A 19,283-nucleotide genomic window follows, 5' to 3' on the forward strand; every position below is an offset into this window, starting at 1 on the left:
ACTGAGTGAGACAGGTAGAGGACAGACAGTGGACAGATAGAATCATTGTTGTTTACTGTGTCGTGTGTGTAGTTTTATCGATCAGTAATAATCAGCTGAAATTTTTACCCACATGTTAACGTGCATGGGGACGTGCTCCTCTCTCGGTCACCTCCCGGAGCACCGGAGCACCTCCCCGGGGACCGGGACGTCCGGGACGACCGGGACGCGACCGGAGCACCTCCCGGAGCACCGTGCACCTCCCCGGGTGCACCTCCCTCCGGTGCTCCGGAGACCGGGACGTGTCCCGGGACGTCCCCGGGTTAAACCGCGCCGCCCAAGTGCGCCCCCCCCCCCAAAAAATGTCACCAGCCGCCACTGGTAGTGACATCTGTAGGCATGAGTATTAGCAGTAGCTATATCTGCATTCTTTATCAAATGGCACAGCCTAGACATTGAGAGACAACCCATTGCGTGAGTACTTTTACTTTTAATACTTAAAGTAAATTTAAAAGCAAGTACTTTTTACTTTTACTTAAGTAGGATTGTTGATGTAGTACTTTTACTTTTACTTAAGTATATATTTTCCTGTGTACTTTTAGTTAAGTACTAAACTTCAGTACTTCCTCCACCACTGCCGGGGTGGGACGAGCTAATGCTAACATGTGATGAGCTAACCATGTTCTAATGACATCAACGTCATTATTGTGTTAACAACCATTATTCAACATGAAGAGTGGGTCAGCTGCAGTTTGTTGTGTTGTTCATTTGAGTCTGTTGAACGAGACCTTTGTGTGTTTATGTCTTTTTGTTTCCTATCTCTATCAGAGGGTTCTGTTCAGAACCTTTCAGCCACGGTGTCCTCGACCTCCTGCACTGAACCCCGAGGGGTCAGAGGTCACAGAGACCACCACAGGTACGAGGGGTCAGAGGTCACAGAGACCACCACAGGTACGAGGGGTCAGAGGTCACAGAGACCAGCACAGGTACGAGGGGTCAGAGGTCACAGAGACCACCAGGTGGGATAAACAACAGGGAGATGATGTCACCATGTTTGCCTCACACCATATGTCAGCTGGTCATTGTCTTATTTCAATGAAAATATTTCCGTGTTTACTTTACACACACATATGTATATATTTATATATAAACATTATACATTATACATTATACATGCGCTGGTGTCCAGACGTCTCTGCGGTCGTCATGTGTTTGTTGAGGTTTGATGACATCACACACAAGGTTTGTTTGGTGATAAAAATTTATTTGGTATCTGTGAGTAACTACAGTCGTAGTGTTCTCATACATGTCGTCTGCTGTTCATCAAACTGATATATATATTTATATATCTATAAAAGAATCTACATACATCTAACACAAGATCAGTCGCTGTGAGTCACTGTTGTTTAGTGGGGGGGGGGGTAATAACTGTGACAAATTCAGTGCTGAATCTTCAACAAGATAAATGATAATATTATAATTATAAATCTGTGCATTAAATAAGTCTAAAAATAAAAAATCTTCCATCGAACACACAAACAGGCCCAGGTATGTTAAACAGATGATCACACACAAACACACACTAACACACACGTGTGACGTTTCAACACGCTTCTTTGGTTTTTGGTTGAAAACTGAATCAGCCTGAAAAGGTTTTAAATAAATGGATTAAAGCACAAACAGCTGGAATGTGACAAAAACATGTTCAAAGATACGACTTGGACATTAGTGTGGACATGACACGTTCACACGCACACGTTTGCATCACGTCTGGTTTCTACACAACACACAACTACCATCAGATCTTATGACTGAAGTGTTTTTCAGTGATGTTACTATGAATGAGAACATGTGTAACTGTGATGAATCCAGAGCTCTGCAGTTCAAGCCTGAAGAGATCGTGAGCTCTGTGTCTTTAAAAGAAAACAACTGGACCCCCAACGATTCAACCGTCCGGAAGAAACTGAGCAGACGTGATTCAACGAGTCGTGTGTAGCGGCTCATGTCGTAAGGCAGACGTGCTGTTAGCTGCTAGCTGTTAGCTGTTAGCTGTTCCATGTTTCTGGTTTAACTATTTAGGCCAAAAATACAAAGAGACAAAAAGAAAAGTGCTCAAACAGAAGGAAAGAGACAAACTGACGATTCAACGTTTCTCAGCTGAAAATATTAAAATCAGCAGCTGAGTCATCGACACAAACATCTTCTCGCTGTAATTTATCTTCATCTCATATCAACAGAGTCAGGTCACATCAACATTTAGAGGACTCCATTACCCAGAAGCCCCACCACGCTGCTGCTAAAAGCTTTCCTTGTATCTACTGTCTCATGATTGTTCAACGTTTGTAGTCCTAAGTTTTAATTTGCTCCTCACAGCTGTTTTTTAGCTGCTGTGCTAACGTTAGCTAACAAATGTTAGTATCTCAACCTAGCTTAAATCCTCTGTATCAAAGAAGCTAACATCCGTCAGGGTGGCGTTAGCTCATGTTAGTTAGCTCTGTATCTGATGTTAGCTATAGGGCCACACCCGTTTTAACAATGATTAATTCACATTCGTTTTTTAACCAATAAGTTTAATCTGATGGGTGAAAGTTATTTCACAGTAAAGACTAATGAAGTAATGTTTGCTAGCTCGCGAGTCGAATAAACGTACAAATCTAAGTGCTCTATGTGAAGCTAGCTGTAACGCTGCAGCTCATCACAGGATCGTTTCATAGCTTTTAACTGATACAAATTCTGTACAAATGTATTTTTATTGTTAAAACTTTTAAGTTGATTCAAACTTCTGCTGCTAGATAGCTAATCATTGTTAGCTTGTAAGCTAACAATGATTAGCTCTGGACAAAGAGATCTGCTAAGAGTGAGCACATGTTTGTTAGCCTCCTGTATTTATTCAGAGGCTTCCAAACTATTTGAATCAACTCACCTGCTCTTATTAGCCAATGTTTACTTACGTTAATGACATTTAATATCCAGTCGTAGTTTATCACAAACACGTGGCTCATCTTCTAATGTTATCAATGTGTTAGCTGCAATGCTAACATGATTAGCTTCTGTTGTTCTTTGTCTCAAGTCTTTTATTCTGCGGTGACCTGACTCTGTTCATCTTCATCACCCTCCATCAAACCCTCCTCTTCCTCACCTGGACTCACAGGAACCATCGTTTCTCATGGTTCATTTATAAACAGTCTGTAACCGTGGCAACCATTACATGCACTCTGAGCTGTCTTTAATATTTTCAGTCCGTGTGGGTTTGACGACTCTTCATCAACGGATTTCCTCAGAAATATGATTCTTAAAAATCTTTAACACCAAAGAAGCTGAGTTTGTTCGTAGAGAGAAACTACAACTCCCACAATTCAAAGTGTTTCTTCAGTCGATCCACAGAAACATGAATCAGGTCATAAACACACGTGTTCTTCATGGAAACTTTTCTATCTGGTGAATGTTTTACGTGAGTTAAGACTCGTTACGTGTTGTTTAAGAAAGAATTGTTTGAGGAGAAAGATGAACAGACGTGAATGTGAGGGGGCGGAGTTTGTTCAGGTTTCAGGTGGGCGGAGTTTAACAGAGCACCCTGCAGGTGAGACTGAAGAAAATCTGAATTCTGACTTTGTGTTGGTAAATTTTGGCACCGACGCTTATTGAAATGCTCCTGATTAAAGAGGGACTCTCCACCAGAGGGCGGTGTTTCTGCCTCTGTGTTGGTTCACCTGTTAACACACAGGCTGAAATCCCTCCTATCACTTTATAGTGACTTCGCCATTACCCTGTATAATGAACTTACAACCGATGGTCACATATAAATATTAATTGTGAAATAAACATAACATTTTTCACCAGCCGACATTGCTGTTGTTGTTTTACGTCTTACACTTGAGACAATGACGTCATCAGTGTCTGAAGAGTGTTTGTGTTTTCTCGATGACCTCATGTATCGTCTCTATATAGAAGACATAGTTAAATTATATAGTTATATAGTTTATATAATGAAGGTGTGAACAGTGAGTGATTTCAGTCACAACCACAGTGAAACCTGGTGAGTCAAACCCCGCCTCCTGCTCCTCCAATCACAACCTGTCATTCGTGGGTCATTATTTTCCTGCTCAGGTCTGATAGGCCGACGAACTGGTGAGCTCCGCCTCCTCTTCCTGTGAGAGTCAAGACGGTCATTTCGTTACTCCTCCTCCTCCTCCTCCTCCTCCTCCTCCTCCTCCTCCTCCTCCTCCTCCTCCTCCTCCTCCTCCTCCTCCTCCTCTCCCGCCATCACCTCCACCAGCAGCTCAGCGGTGCAGGTCGCCTCCCCCAGGATGTTCACCGCCTTCACCATGTACTTAGCGTCATCGTCGCCCGACACCTGCAGGTGAGGTCAGGAGAACAGTGAGGATCTGACCTGAGAGCTCAACCAGTCAGAGTCACCACAGAGCTTCAGTATGAGTCCAGGAACATGTCCTCAAAGTGAGGGACAGTGTGTGTGTGTGTGTGTGATATGACCTCTGACCTCTGAAATGACCAGACTGCAGTTTCCGTCTTCATCGTAGTCGATCTGAAAGTGTCGGGTCTCTTTGATTGGCTGCTCGTCTTTGTACCACACCACCTCTGGATCAGGGAACCCTGGAGACAGAGATGATGAGGACACGTGTTCAGTCCGTGCAACGATCCTGACGATCGTGAACATAAGATTTGGGTTGTTTAAATCTTTAATCACTTTGTAAGTTGAGCTTGTTAAGTCCTACGAGACAAAGTGTGATTTGTGAATATGGGGTTTATAAATTAAATTTGTTGGATTGATTGAGTTCAAATAAACTGTAAAATAAGACGACACGTCTTCCCTCCAGAAATGAAGTTGAAATATCTCTGAAACCAACGCTGCCATCTTGTGGCGAAGATGTCAATAGCAGTCAGGGTCTGAGCAGTGGTGATCGTGGAGAGGAGCCATGGTGTCAAGCTCCGCCCATACATGCTCTCAACCAGTCGGTCCACCATGTCTACTTTGATTCTTTAGTTATGCCCATATCCCATCTGCTAACATGGAGGAGGAGGGTCAATAACCTGTACTGCAGGTAGCCACCAGGGGGCGATCTAGATGTTGTCCATCTTTATTTACAAGAACCTTCTGCTGCTCTCTTCACTGATTCTCTGAACTGAAACATCTGCTCACACCTGCTCAGTTTATGTGTTATGATATACTGATATATGATTCTTCAGCGACCTTCTATCTTGCAGTCGAAGCGAGCGGCGCTTCCCTCCACCACCTCCACGTCTTTGATGACGGAGCTGAAAGTGGGTTTGCACTCGGTCTTCTGCTCGTACTCCAAACACTCCAGGAACTGATTGTCCTCTGAGAAGAGACGGAACAGAAGGTTTAGTTTCTCAGTTTATCACCTGACAGCAGATGTGAGGACGCTGCTCAGACCTTCGGTGGGTGAACCCTTCTTGGCGCTGACTCCAGCCATCATGGCCATGGACGACAGGCGCCCGATGGCTCGCACGGCGTGACCCGTTTTCTACCACAGAAGAAGAGACGGTCAAACCAACACCACCTCAGAGGGTTTTCCTGTAACAACACAGATGTTCGGTGTCTACCTGCCACTTCCTCCTCAGGATGTACTTCTTCATCCGCTCCTTGGACAGCTTCTTGGCCTTCATGGTGTTGGTGTCCTGCTTCAGCCACGGGTGATCGAAACACTGAGCGCAGGTCAGCCGAGCTCTGATGGACAAAAACAGTTCAACGTGTTTGACTCATTTACTTTGTGATCATTTTCCCGTGTTGGTGTCATGAGTCCGTTACTTCATGTCTTTCTTCAGCAGACTGGTGATGAAGTCTTTGGCGGTGTCGGAGATTTCATCGAAGGCGTCGTCCTCAAAGTCCCAGGAGGCCGAAGTGACGTTGGACAGAGTCTCGTTGTCGTTGTCGCCCATGAAGGGAGACAGACCGCTCAGCCTGAGAAGACAAACACAGGGCAAAATGATCAATATATCAAGAACCCTCCGTCCTTCTCCTGCCTCTGATTGGCTAATACTACTCAGAGTAAGCCAATCAGAGGTGTGGTGAGGGCGGGTCTTAGCCCGTCTCTGGGGGAAACAAAATAACACAAAGAACAGATGCACATGAAAAATTGTGGAATAAACAACATTTAAGTAAAGACAACTAAAAAAAGTCAAATAAATCCAACTAAAGATAAGCTAAGCTAATGGTGAAGTAAATCAAATGAAGTGAAGCTGAAGAAGCCAAAGTAAAGTGAGGCTAAGCTAACAGCATGGAGGTGAGCTACATGAAGGGATGCTGCTAGCATCAGTACAGCGAAGTACTCACAATATGTAACAGATGACTCCTATACTCCACATGTCGGTGGGATAACTGATGGCTTCGTAGTTAATCACCTCGGGGGCAACGAACTCCGGGGTCCCAAACAAAACCTTGAGAGTTCCAGCATTTTCTGTCCACGACACAAAAAGAGTCAAAGATTAATTTCTTCATCAGATTCAACAACTTGTTCAATCAGTGTAATTCAGTATTTAATTCATTCTTAATGAAGTTTCTTCAAGAATGTTTTGTAAATCAACAAAGAAATTGACTTGCGTCACACACTCAGACAATGATGGAAAACAATGAGACAATATTATTTAATGAATCATTTGTTGACAAAATAACCACAAAGAGACACAACCACAGGCAGGAAGTCTGCACCTAGTCGCCTGGCGAGGCCGAAGTCGATGAGTTTGATTTTGCTGCCGGTTTTGTTGACACACATGATGTTCTCCGGTTTGAGGTCGAGGTGGACGATGCCTTGTTTGTGGATGAAGTTCACTCCATCGATGATCTGCAGCATGTATTTAATCACCTCCCGCTCCGTCAGCTCAAAGTCCTCGTCGATGATCCGCTCGAACAACTCGCCGCCGGAGATCCTACATGCGTACGCACCAGAGTGGAAGAGATCAAAAACAAACCACGTAGACCTGTATCAGGATAATGAATCAGCATTTAAAGAGAAATCTCAAAAATAGTCAAGAAGAAAAACAGCAGAGACAGAAACATGGTCAGTGTTACTTTGGTCTCAATCTTTATCAGAAACTACAAATATGAGCAGATCTCTGATTTTCAGAAACAAAATGTAGAAACCAAACGGCAGATCAAGGCTGAGGCCGCTGGTCAGTGTCTCTACGTACATCTCCAGCACCATGACGATGTCGGACTTGCCCTCGAAGGCATCGATGCACTGGACCAGTTTGGGGTGATGGAGGCTGTTCATGATGCAGATCTCATGCCGGACGTTGTCCTTGTCCTTCACTGAATAAGCCTTGATGAACTTTCCCGCCCAAACCTTCCTCGTGGCTTTTTCCACCAGTTTGAAGACTTGACCGAACTTTCCCCTAAAACATAAACAGTTGTGATGTCATCACGACACAGAGTTTAAACCAGCTGCTCCTGTGTTCACACAGTAGTGAGTGGGCGGAGCCTTACGTTCCCAGTCTCTCCTCCACGTCGTACAACTCCTTCACCTTCACGTCTGCTCGGATGCTAACGTCTCTGTAGTCCGGCTCCTTCTCCAAGTCTGAGCACACACAGAGGTCAGAGGTCACTAATACTGTACTGTCACATGACCAGAAGTAATTTCATCTTGTGATTGGTTCTCTGTCAGAGTTTGTGTAACATCATTTCATGTGATCTGAAGTTACGATGTTATGTGTTAGGGATTGTGTTGTTGTGTGGATGGAAGTTGTACCTTCATCCTCGTCTTCAGCCTCGTCCTGGTTCTCTGTCAGCCAATCAAACAGCAGCATCGTTAGTTCAGTCACATGACTTTAGCTCAGCTGTTAGTTTGACCTTCTTGTAACTCTGCACTTTACTGACCGTCGTCCACCAGTCCCATCGTCACGGGCTCCGACTCCGCACTCGGCTCGCCGACGCCATAAATGTTTACCGCTCGAATACGAAACTTGTACTGACGTTCAGGAAGAAGGTTCTGGAGACAAAACAAGTGTAACCTTTATTTAAACATTTCACCTCCTCAAGATCAATGTGACGGTGAGAGAAAGCAGCTACACACCTGGATGTTAGTGGAGGTGCTGTTACACGACACCAGGTGTTTCCACTGCTGCCCCCCCGACTCCCAGGTCTCCACGTCGTACGACTGCACGGCGCTGCCGCCGTCGTAGGTCGGCCCGTACCACGACAGGGTCAGACTGGCCCGCCGGATATCTGAGGTAGCCGGGACCTTCGCTGGAGGGTCAGGTTTATCTGAGAGGGGTTTAACCAATGATAAGATTATTTCCATTGATAACAACTGATAACAACTGAAAATAACCTACCGACGATGGTGAGGTTGAGGGCGGCCTGGCGGAGGCCGTAGCCGTTCCTCAGCTCGATGGTGTAGCAGCCGCAGTGCTCCTGCTGCCCGCTGGAGATGGTCAGCTCGCTGCTGCCGTCACCGCTGGCGATGGAGATGTCGGCCGAGCCCTCCTGGATCTGAACACACCCACACACACTGAAGCTGAAACATCTGGGATTTGTAGTTTATCAGGTGTTGATTCCATAAAGATATAAAATCACAGAAGCTGGGTGTGTGTGTGTGTGTGTGTGTGTGTGTGTGTGTGTGTGTGTGTGTGTGAGACCTACTGGTTTCCTGAACTTCAGCCAGGTGCAGTTGATGGGCGGAGCTCCAGAGAACTTACAGAGGATCTCCACCTTCTCTCCCGCCAAGATCTTCATGTCCTCAGGGAACTGAAGGATCTGAGGAGGCAGAGCTGCCAAAACACATCAATAATCAATAATCAATCAGGAGAAGAAAGCAGGAGAAACAAAGAATGGAGGAGCTCTTTTTAATCCTGGAACCAAACTTCATGTAAAGACTGAACATGAAATAAAAGAACAGCTGAAGAAGAAACATGAATTAAAATAGATTTGTTATTTAAAACGAGCAGATTTCCTCATGATGATCTCTTTACACTCCTTCATCTCCTGTTTATTCATGAGCTGCTAACCGCTGTGTGTGTGTGTGTGTGTGTGTGTGTGTCACCTTGTTTAGGAGGAGTCTTGTGAGTTGGTTTCTTGATCCTGGCTTCACCTGATGGAAACAAAAACACGTCAGTCCCTCGATCACTTCCTGGTGTTGCAATGCAGAGGCAGCAGCAGAATGTGAGACCGAGAGAGGACTCCTGCAGTTGATCCCATTGAGTCCTGATGACCATATATGGGCAAAATGTTACGTTACAGCATGTGTGTGTGTGTGTGTGTGTGTCTGTGTGTGTGTGTCTGTGTGTCTGTACGTGTGTGTGTCTGTGTGTCTGTACGTGTGTCTGTGTGTCTGTATGTGTGTGTGTGTGTGTGTCTGTACGTGTGTGTGTGTCTGTATGTGTGTGTGTGTGTGTGTCTGTACGTGTGTGTGTCTGTGTGTCTGTACGTGTGTCTGTGTGTCTGTATGTGTGTGTGTGTGTGTGTCTGTACGTGTGTGTGTGTCTGTATGTGTGTGTGTGTGTCTGTACGTGTGTGTGTGTCTGTATGTGTGTGTGTGTCTGTATGTGTGTGTGTGTGTGTGTCTGTACGTGTGTGTGTGTCTGTATGTGTGTGTGCCGTGTGTCCGTCCTGGATCATACCACAGATGATATTTAAATACACATGGACAGTCCAGTTTCAGTCTTAAGCGTTTGGTTTTATCTGCTGTAACAAACGAGCCAATCAGCAGCCAGAACCAGACGCAGGTTAAAGGTCAGCGGTATTACACACACGGTGTATAATGTATAGTCGTGTCATTGTGTCTGGATCCAGACCAACTATGTGCAAACAGCTTAAGGAGCGTTGGATTTATGTACAGTGGCGAGCCGGGTGGGCGGACACCCAGATTCTGTCCTGTGGGGTCACTCAGTGCACCTGGCCGGGGGAGCTGCTCTGTGATTGGCTGTGCTGCACATTTCTCTTCCTGCACGCTCCAATCACCTTTCTGATTGTGAACTAAACACAAGTGGAGACTTATTAAAGAATGAACGTGACTCTGGTCATCTATCTTCAGTTTGTGTCTGTGTTATAAAACCTGAAGTTTGTTAAATCCTCTTCCATCATCACACGCTTTGAGTCTTTGTGTCCACAGGGTCCGTCCGTCCTCTTACATGGAGACGGTTTGATTCTGTGGTGTGAAGCGAAGCCTGAGACGAGTCAGGGAAACCCGGCCTTAAAAGGCAGCGTGGGCGAGGGGCCATGACGCCCCCCCCCCCCCCCCCCCCCAGCTTCATTCCTGGGCTGCCGGCTCCGATCTGTTGGTAAAACTCAGCAGACGACTCAGGAGCTGAAGACCAGTTCCCTCTGAAACTGGAACCACTCTGTGTTACATCTCTTTTTATCATCATCCATGTTCATGTGCAGATATTTGGGAATTATTATTCTAGTCATTTAAAGATTTAACTTGATTAATGAAGTTTTAATCCAGTTTTAATTTGCAGTATTTATTGATGGATTAATATTCAATCAAATGTTCTTATTATTGTCTTTTTATTAAAATATAAAATGATGAACTGCTGTTAAATAGTTTCTTTATTCACAGTCTAATTATTTAGTTATTAACTCATTCATTCATTACATGTTTGATATGTGATAAAGGTAAATACATTTTTATTTAGACATTGAATAGACACGTGTGTTCCAGCTAAAAGCTAACGCACCACATGATAATGCTAACACACCTGCACATTTAGAAGTGTACAATAAGACTATTTTGGTCACATTAGCAAGAAGCTAATTATAATTATTAAAGCCAATTATGTTAAAATGCTTTCAGGTTTCTCAAAGTGATTTGAAATGATCCTTCAGACTAGCATCTTTGTGAGCTTACATGTGAGCTAACATGCTACTTGTCTTTGTGATAAATGTTTTATGTAACAAACTTATTAGTTTATAACAATGAGTTAATAATTTCAGATGCATGTAAACAAACAGCTTCTCATTATGAACAGAAACTAATGAAACGACACCTGGAAACATTTGAGCTAGCTAGCTAGTGAATAGCGTGGAGACCTGACTGACTCCATCTGTCATGACTCAGCTGCTAACATTAGCCTCAGTTAGCATGTGCGAAGCCTTGTCTAAAACCTCATATAGCTAAGTCAACACATGCTAACACTCAGTGTCAACATGCTAATGCTAATGCTAACCCTAAACTCAGTTAAAGACTGTCTCCACAGCGCCACCACTTCATCAGGTCAACAACTACAACACTAACAACCTGCTGTCACCAGCTTCTGTTGCTAAGCTGTGATTGGACAGCTGCTATCGGGGGCTAGACACATTAATTTGAAATGTGACACAACTGAGGAACACTAAACAAGGAGAATTATTTAAAAACTGTAACGTCTGATGATGGTTTTTAAACAGTGACACAGCCGTGATTCAAACAGGTTCAAAGATCACCATCAACTTCAGTGTGGAGTTTGTCCTGAACAGGTTTGAAGTCTCCGGCTGTTGAGGCCACGGATCCTGAGACAGGAAGTTTCAATGAAAACATGAATCAGGCCAAAGTTCTGCTGCTTTTATGAAACATTTAAAGAACTTTTAGACTGAGCTGCTGGTCCAGATCTGTCAATCACAACCAATCACAACCCAGCTACAACCAACACTAACCAGCCGGCCAATCAGAACACAGCTACAACCAACAGCAACCAGCCGGCCAATCAGAACACAGCTACAACCAACAGCAACCAGCCGGCCAATCAGAACACAGCTACAAACCAACACTAACCAGCCGGCCAATCAGAACACAGCTACAAACCAACACTAACCAGCCGGCCAATCAGAACACAGCTACAAACCAACACTAACCAGCCGGCCAATCAGAACACAGCTACAAACCAACACTAACCAGCCGGCCAATCAGAACACAGCTACAACCAACAGCAACCAGCCGGCCAATCAGAACACAGCTACAACCAACAGCAACCAGCCGGCCAATCAGAACACAGCTACAAACCAACACTAACCAGCCGGCCAATCAGAACACAGCTACAAACCAACACTAACCAGCCGGCCAATCAGAACACAGCTACAAACCAACACTAACCAGCCGGCCAATCAGAACACAGCTACAAACCAACACTAACCAGCCGGCCAATCAGAACACAGCTACAACCAACAGCAACCAGCCGGCCAATCAGAACACAGCTACAAACCAACACTAACCAGCCGGCCAATCAGAACACAGCTACAACCAACAGCAACCAGCCGGCCAATCAGAACACAGCTACAAACCAACACTAACCAGCCGGCCAATCAGAACACAGCTACAAACCAACACTAACCAGCCGGCCAATCAGGACACAGCTACAAACCAACACTAACCAGCCGGCCAATCAGAACACAGCTACAAACCAACACTAACCAGCCGGCCAATCAGAACACAGCTACAAACCAACCAATGATCTACAAGCAATGGCCCAGAAACATAATTTTTATCCCGTCACGGAACACAAACTCTGATCAATAATAAATCTAAATCAAGATAACATCCTGCAGAGTCACAAAGGTTAGGATGGGTCATCAGACAGAGGGGGGGCTGGTGGGAGGGCTGGGGGGGGCTGGTGGGGGGGGGGGGGGGGAGTGTGGTCTTAAAGTGGAAAGAGACGCTCGGTGGTTTACTGTTCTGGAGGTAGGAATAATAATCTGACAGTGATGAACTGATGTTTCCAATGATACACACACACACACACACTTTAAATAGAAACCAGTGTGTGTGTGTGTGTGTGTGTGTGTAAGAGTGTGTGGTGCATGTGAGTGTGTGTGTGTGTGTGTGTGTGTGTGTGTGTGTGTGTGTGTGTGTGTGTGTGTGTGTGTGTGTGTGTGTGTGTGTGTGTGTGTGTGGGAACCAGTGCTCCCAGCTCGCAGCTCCTTATTGGGACAAAAGGAAAGACGCTGCTGCATATTTTGGAAACTCACTCTCTGAGGTCGGAGTCGACTTCTTCGACTTCTTGTCTGCAGGAGAGTTTTCTGTCGGGTCTGAGGACGAGAGAGAGACACATGTGAAGAGAGAGAGACATGTGAAGAGAGAGAGAGACATGTGAAGAGAGAGAGAGACATGTGAAGAGAGAGAGAGACATGTGAAGAGAGAGAGAGACATGTGAAGAGAGAGAGAGACATGTGAAGAGAGAGAGAGACATGTGAAGAGAGAGACATGTGAAGAGAGAGACACGTGAAGAGAGAGAGAGACATGTGAAGAGAGAGAGAGACATGTGAAGAGAGAGAGAGACATGTGAAGAGAGAGAGACATGTGAAGAGAGAGAGAGACATGTGAAGAGAGAGAGACACATGTGAAGAGAGAGAGAGACATGTGAAGAGAGAGAGAGAGAGAGAGATGTGAAGAGAGAGACATGTGAAGAGAGAGAGAGACATGTGAAGAGAGAGAGAGACATGTGAAGAGAGAGAGAGACATGTGAAGAGAGAGAGAGACATGTGAAGAGAGAGAGAGAGACATGTGAAGAGAGAGAGAGACATGTGAAGAGAGAGACATGTGAAGAGAGAGAGAGACATGTGAAGAGAGAGAGAGAGAGACATGTGAAGAGAGAGAGAGACATGTGAAGAGAGAGAGAGAGAGACATGTGAAGAGAGAGAGAGACATGTGAAGAGAGAGACATGTGAAGAGAGAGAGAGACATGTGAAGAGAGAGAGAGACTTGTGAAGAGAGAGAGAGACATGTGAAGAGAGAGAGAGACATGTGAAGAGAGAGAGACATGTGAAGAGAGAGAGAGACATGTGAAGAGAGAGAGAGACATGTGAAGAGAGAGAGAGACATGTGAAGAGAGAGAGAGAGAGAGACATGTGAAGAGAGAGAGAGAGAGACATGTGAAGAGAGAGAGAGACATGTGAAGAGAGAGAGAGACATGTGAAGAGAGAGAGAGACATGTGAAGAGAGAGAGAGACATGTGAAGAGAGAGACATGTGAAGAGAGAGAGAGAGAGACACATGTGAAGAGAGAGAGAGACACATGTGAAGAGAGAGAGAGACATGTGAAGAGAGAGACATGTGAAGAGAGAGAGACATGTGAAGAGAGAGAGACATGTGAAGAGAGAGAGAGACATGTGAAGAGAGAGAGAGACATGTGAAGAGAGAGAGGGACATGTGAAGAGAGAGAGACATGTGAAGAGAGAGAGGGACATGTGAAGAGAGAGAGACATGTGAAGAGAGAGAGGGACATGTGAAGAGAGAGAGAGACATGTGAAGAGAGAGAGACATGTGAAGAGAGACATGTGAAGAGAGAGAGAGAGAGAGACATGTGAAGAGAGAGACATGTGAAGAGAGAGAGAGACATGTGAAGAGAGAGAGAGAGAGAGAGACATGTGAAGAGAGAGAGAGAGACATGTGAAGAGAGAGAGAGACATGTGAAGAGAGAGACATGTGAAGAGAGAGAGAGACATGTGAAGAGAGAGACATGTGAAGAGAGAGAGAGAGAGACATGTGAAGAGAGAGAGAGACATGTGAAGAGAGAGACATGTGAAGAGAGAGAGAGACATGTGAAGAGAGAGAGAGACATGTGAAGAGAGAGAGAGACATGTGAAGAGAGAGAGAGACATGTGAAGAGAGAGAGACATGTGAAGAGAGAGAGAGACATGTGAAGAGAGAGAGAGACATGTGAAGAGAGAGAGAGACATGTGAAGAGAGAGAGAGAGAGAGAGAGAGAGACATGTGAAGAGAGAGAGAGAGAGACATGTGAAGAGAGAGAGAGACATGTGAAGAGAGAGACATGTGAAGAGAGAGAGAGACATGTGAAGAGAGAGAGAGACATGTGAAGAGAGAGAGAGACATGTGAAGAGAGAGAGAGACATGTGAAGAGAGAGACATGTGAAGAGAGAGAGAGAGAGACACATGTGAAGAGAGAGAGAGACACATGTGAAGAGAGAGAGAGACATGTGAAGAGAGAGACATGTGAAGAGAGAGAGACATGTGAAGAGAGAGAGACATGTGAAGAGAGAGAGAGACATGTGAAGAGAGAGAGAGACATGTGAAGAGAGAGAGAGACATGTGAAGAGAGAGAGGGACATGTGAAGAGAGAGAGACATGTGAAGAGAGAGAGGGACATGTGAAGAGAGAGAGACATGTGAAGAGAGAGAGGGACATGTGAAGAGAGAGAGAGACATGTGAAGAGAGAGAGACATGTGAAGAGAGACATGTGAAGAGAGAGAGAGAGAGAGACATGTGAAGAGAGAGACATGTGAAGAGAGAGAGAGACATGTGAAGAGAGAGAGAGACATGTGAAGAGAGAGAGAGAGAGAGAGACATGTGAAGAGAGAGAGAGAGACATGTGAAGAGAGAGAGAGACATGTGAAGAGAGAGACATGTGAAGAGAGAGAGAGACATGTGAAGAGAGAGACATGTGAAGAGAGAGAGAGAGACATGTGAAGAGAGAGAGAGAGAGAGAGAGAGAGAGAGAGAGAGAGAGAGAGACATGTGATCATGTGACACATTGTACAAAGTTGAAGATTCTGAAGTGAATCAGCTGATCATCGTCCTCCAGGGACCTCTTCATATCCTCTTATTACCCAGCATGCACTCTGCTCCCCCCCAGCCCCGCCCCTCTGGACCTCCTCAGGGAAACTTCATTAAATCTTTCTTCTAATTACAGGAAAGAATCAGCTGCAGGAATCTGAGCGTCTGGAGACGTCAGATCTAAACTGTTCCTGTCAGAGAACGTGTGAGACAAGAAGGATTGAGACAACGTTTCATATTTAATGTGAACGAGAGATTTGTCCTTTTCTGTTTCCTGCTGGAACATTCTTACGTTTCTGATTTGATCGCAAAGAAAACACATCAGAGGTCAAACTTTCTGAGGAAAAAGAAAACCCAACTGTTCTGGAGTTAGTTCTGATGAGAACACGTCGCTGGTGGATACAAGAAGTGTCAATATATACAAACTGTGTTTTACTGCAAACATGAAGAATCTCAACATTCCTTGTGAAGCTACACGCGTGACTCTGTAAATACTGAATACTCATTCAGTCCCGGATCAGTAATAATGGTAAGTTTGAAGTTACATTAACAAACATCATCATTCTGTGGTCATGTTTCAATCAATGATCCTTGTGTATATTATGGGATGTTCTCACCATCCACCAGCACCGTGCAGCAGCTCTCGGCTCGTCCTGCTGGAGCTTCCACTCGGCAGCGGTACTGACCTTCATCCTCCGGCAGAGCTTTGTCTATGGTCAGGGAGCACAGGCCTCCTGCAACAACACAACAACATGAGCACAGCAACACAATGTCAACACAACATCCAGAGCTGTGAGGCTGCAGCTGTCTGAGAGCATCTCAGTGACCTCTGACCTTCAACCGTCCACACACACGTCTCTACTTGTCTCTCAGTGAGGACATTCATTCACATGATACATTTCCTAATGATCAGCGACCAATCATCAGTCAGTGACAGCTGTCAATCAAATAACTGATTCAAACCAAACTGATCAGAAACACGTGAACAAACATCAGAGAGCCCATGTCCCATCTGCTGACATGGAGGAGGCGTGTGACCTCTGACCTCTGACCACTGCAGCCAGAGGTCAAACTACAGGAAGTGATTCTGAAGTCAAATCACATGAAACTCAAACAGCAGCTGAGAAGAACAACAGAGAACAGAGAACACTGAGGGAATGTCCCTTTAAGAGACAGGAGGGTCCTCACTAGTGCAGTTGTGTGTGTGTGTGTGTGTGTGTGTGTGTGTGTGTCTGTGTGTGTGTGTGTCTGTGTGTGTCTGTGTGTGTGTGTGTGTGTGTGTAAAGTGATCTGTTCCCATATGAAATACCAGAGCTGCTCACACATCCTGTCTCTATTGTCTCAGATCTGATTTCTATTAATAGAGTCTGAACAGTTGTTTCTTTATAAAACTACACACTTCAAACTCACACTTTGTCTTTACACACACAACAAACATGTGGTGGGGGGGGGACTTTGTGGGTTTCTGATCACACACAGCAGGTGTGTGTGTGTGTGGTGTGTGTGTCTGTGGTTGTGGGGACCTAACTGGTTACACATTCACATTAATGGGACTTAAGGAAAGTCAGGGAATGTATCTGAAGGCAAAGATGTTTTGAGGATAAGTTATTATAATTATTAAATATTATAATTATTAAATATTATAATTATTAAATATTATAATTATTAAATATTATAATTCTTATATATTATAATTATTAAATATAAGTCTTAGTGAGGTTCGGATTCGTCTAGTTGGGTCAAGTTTAAGTTGAAGTTAGGTCAATGTCATGGAGACGTGTATGTGAGTCTCATGTGTGACCTCTGACCTTCGTTGGCGAGTATGATGAACTTTGACGGCTTGATGACCTTCCCGTCCAGCGTCCAGGTGACGGTGACCTCTGTGGGGTCGGCGAGGCGACACTGCAGCCGGAGGCGCTGTCCGTCCACCACGGTCCCGTCAGTCAGCGTCTCCACAAACTCCGGCGCCTTCCCTCCGGCGCCGCTCCTCTTCTCATGAAGCGCTCCGTCCACACAGTTGTTCACCGCCGTCTTCCCGCTCTCGCCGTTCTTCTCCGGGCCGGCTGGCTTCTTCTTGTTGGCGAGAGCGGACCTGAAGTCGCTGGCGTCCTTTTCAGGCGTCTCGGCTGGTTTGTTGCCGTTGCTGCCGGCGGCGCCCTTCTTGCCCAGGACAGCACGGAAATCCACCTGCTGCGTGGAGCCGCCCTTGCGGTCGTCCTCCGGCTTGGGCTTGACCCCCTTCAGGTTGGCCTTAAAATCCATCTGGTGGCGGCGGCGGTGCTCGGCGGCGGCGGTGGCGAGGCCGGCCTCCCTTGGCTCCTCTCCCTGCCTGGTTTTGGCGTGAGAAGCTTGGCGTCCCAGCAGCGAGCGGAAATCCAGCTGCTGCGCCTCCCTCTGCCGCAGCTCCTCTTCTCCTCGCTGCCTGGTGTCCACGCCGTGTCGGAGGAGGCCTCGGGGAGCGGCGGCACGGTCCTGGTCCGCCTCCTTCTTCTGGTTCTCCTCCTGGTGCAGGTGCAGGAGAGGCTGGTTCTCCTTCTGCTCCTGGTTGGCCTCCTGCCGACTGACACCACCTCTGCTGCTGCCTCTGGGCTCCACGCCTCCTCCTCCTCCTCCTCCTTTCAGCGCCGCACTCCCACCAGCTGCTCCTCCTCCTCCTCCTCCTCCTCCTCCTCCTCTTCCTCCTCTTCCTCCTGTTGCTGCTGCTGCAGGGCTGGATGAACGAGCACAGACACAGATAGAAAGAGAGAGAGAGTAAACAGAGCCGGGTTAAAGCCCCCAGATCAAGAGGACAAGCTCCTCCCCCTTACATCTGGGAGGAAGGGGTGAGGGGATGGGAGGGGGGGGGGGGGTTGTATAGGAAATGGACCTCGACTCCAAATGTCCAGGTTACATCACAAGTGACTCGACTGTCCTTATAAGGACATACACCCAGATCTGATCCCCCCCAAACACACACACACACACACACACACACACACACACACACACACACACACACACACACACACACACACACACACACACACACACACACACACACACACACACACACACACACACACACACACACACACACACACACACACACACACACACACTCCTCCTTCCTCAGTGACTTGGACTCGTCTTCATTCTGAGTTCAGATCTTTTACAGTCAAACCTTTGATAAACATGAAACCGGCTCTGATTGGTTCAGAGGACGAAGACGGATTAGAGACGAGAGAGAGAATCTGTGAATATAGGACACAGCTGGTGGTAGAAACATGACCAGAGGAAATGAAAGGTTGGGGTTGGTCAGCTCTTACCTGTCGTCCTCTCGTCCTCTCCACCCGTCTGTCTCTCCCTCAGTGACACACAGACGGGTCCTGGACTCACACTCACCGACAGTGTTCCTGACAGACAGACAGGTGGAGAGAGAGACACACAGAGAGGGAGACAGGAACACTTTGGTATTCATGTTGTTTACATTTTGTCTTGGCTTTGGAAACATATGTCTCAGTGTCAGAGTTTCACAAGTCCACACGGGCCAGAGCCGGTTTCAAGAGAAACCATGTTCCTGACGTGTTCCTGACGTGTTCCTGACGTGTTCCTGACGTGTTCCTGACGTGTTCCTGACATGTTCCTGTTGTGTTCCTGACGTGTTCCTGACGTGTTCCTGACGTGTTCCTGACGTGTTCCTGACATGTTCCTGACATGTTCCTCACATGTTCCTGACGTGTTCCTGACATGTTCCTCACATGTTCCTGACGTGTTCCTCACATGTTCCTGACGTGTTCCTGACATGTTCCTGACGTGTTCCTGACATGTTCCTCACATGTTCCTGACGTGTTCCTGACATGTTCCT

At 46.1% G+C, this 19,283-nt stretch overlaps 1 protein-coding gene across 1 annotated transcript in view; it reads right to left on the reverse strand.

The window, feature by feature from the left end:
- Positions 1–4,153: 4,153 nt before the first annotated feature.
- The window catches only part of LOC133021983 (myosin light chain kinase, smooth muscle-like), a 33,421-nt gene continuing 18,291 nt past the window's right edge, over positions 4,154–19,283 (reverse strand). The window contains exons 15-34 of the mRNA XM_061088997.1: positions 18,745–18,831; positions 17,248–18,149; positions 16,057–16,173; positions 12,896–12,955; positions 8,997–9,044; positions 8,597–8,724; positions 8,290–8,446; positions 8,028–8,218; positions 7,832–7,943; positions 7,704–7,736; positions 7,442–7,532; positions 7,147–7,350; positions 6,668–6,885; positions 6,293–6,416; positions 5,768–5,920; positions 5,563–5,686; positions 5,393–5,483; positions 5,189–5,317; positions 4,478–4,590; positions 4,154–4,333 (exon numbers count right to left, since the gene is read on the reverse strand). Coding sequence (XP_060944980.1) covers positions 4,154–4,333; positions 4,478–4,590; positions 5,189–5,317; positions 5,393–5,483; positions 5,563–5,686; positions 5,768–5,920; positions 6,293–6,416; positions 6,668–6,885; positions 7,147–7,350; positions 7,442–7,532; positions 7,704–7,736; positions 7,832–7,943; positions 8,028–8,218; positions 8,290–8,446; positions 8,597–8,724; positions 8,997–9,044; positions 12,896–12,955; positions 16,057–16,173; positions 17,248–18,149; positions 18,745–18,831 — 3,262 coding nt within the window. The remainder of the gene's footprint in view (positions 4,334–4,477; positions 4,591–5,188; positions 5,318–5,392; positions 5,484–5,562; positions 5,687–5,767; positions 5,921–6,292; positions 6,417–6,667; positions 6,886–7,146; positions 7,351–7,441; positions 7,533–7,703; positions 7,737–7,831; positions 7,944–8,027; positions 8,219–8,289; positions 8,447–8,596; positions 8,725–8,996; positions 9,045–12,895; positions 12,956–16,056; positions 16,174–17,247; positions 18,150–18,744; positions 18,832–19,283) is intronic.

The sequence above is a fragment of the Limanda limanda genome, chromosome 16, assembly GCF_963576545.1.
Source record: "Limanda limanda chromosome 16, fLimLim1.1, whole genome shotgun sequence".
Lineage (NCBI taxonomy): Eukaryota > Metazoa > Chordata > Actinopteri > Pleuronectiformes > Pleuronectidae > Limanda > Limanda limanda.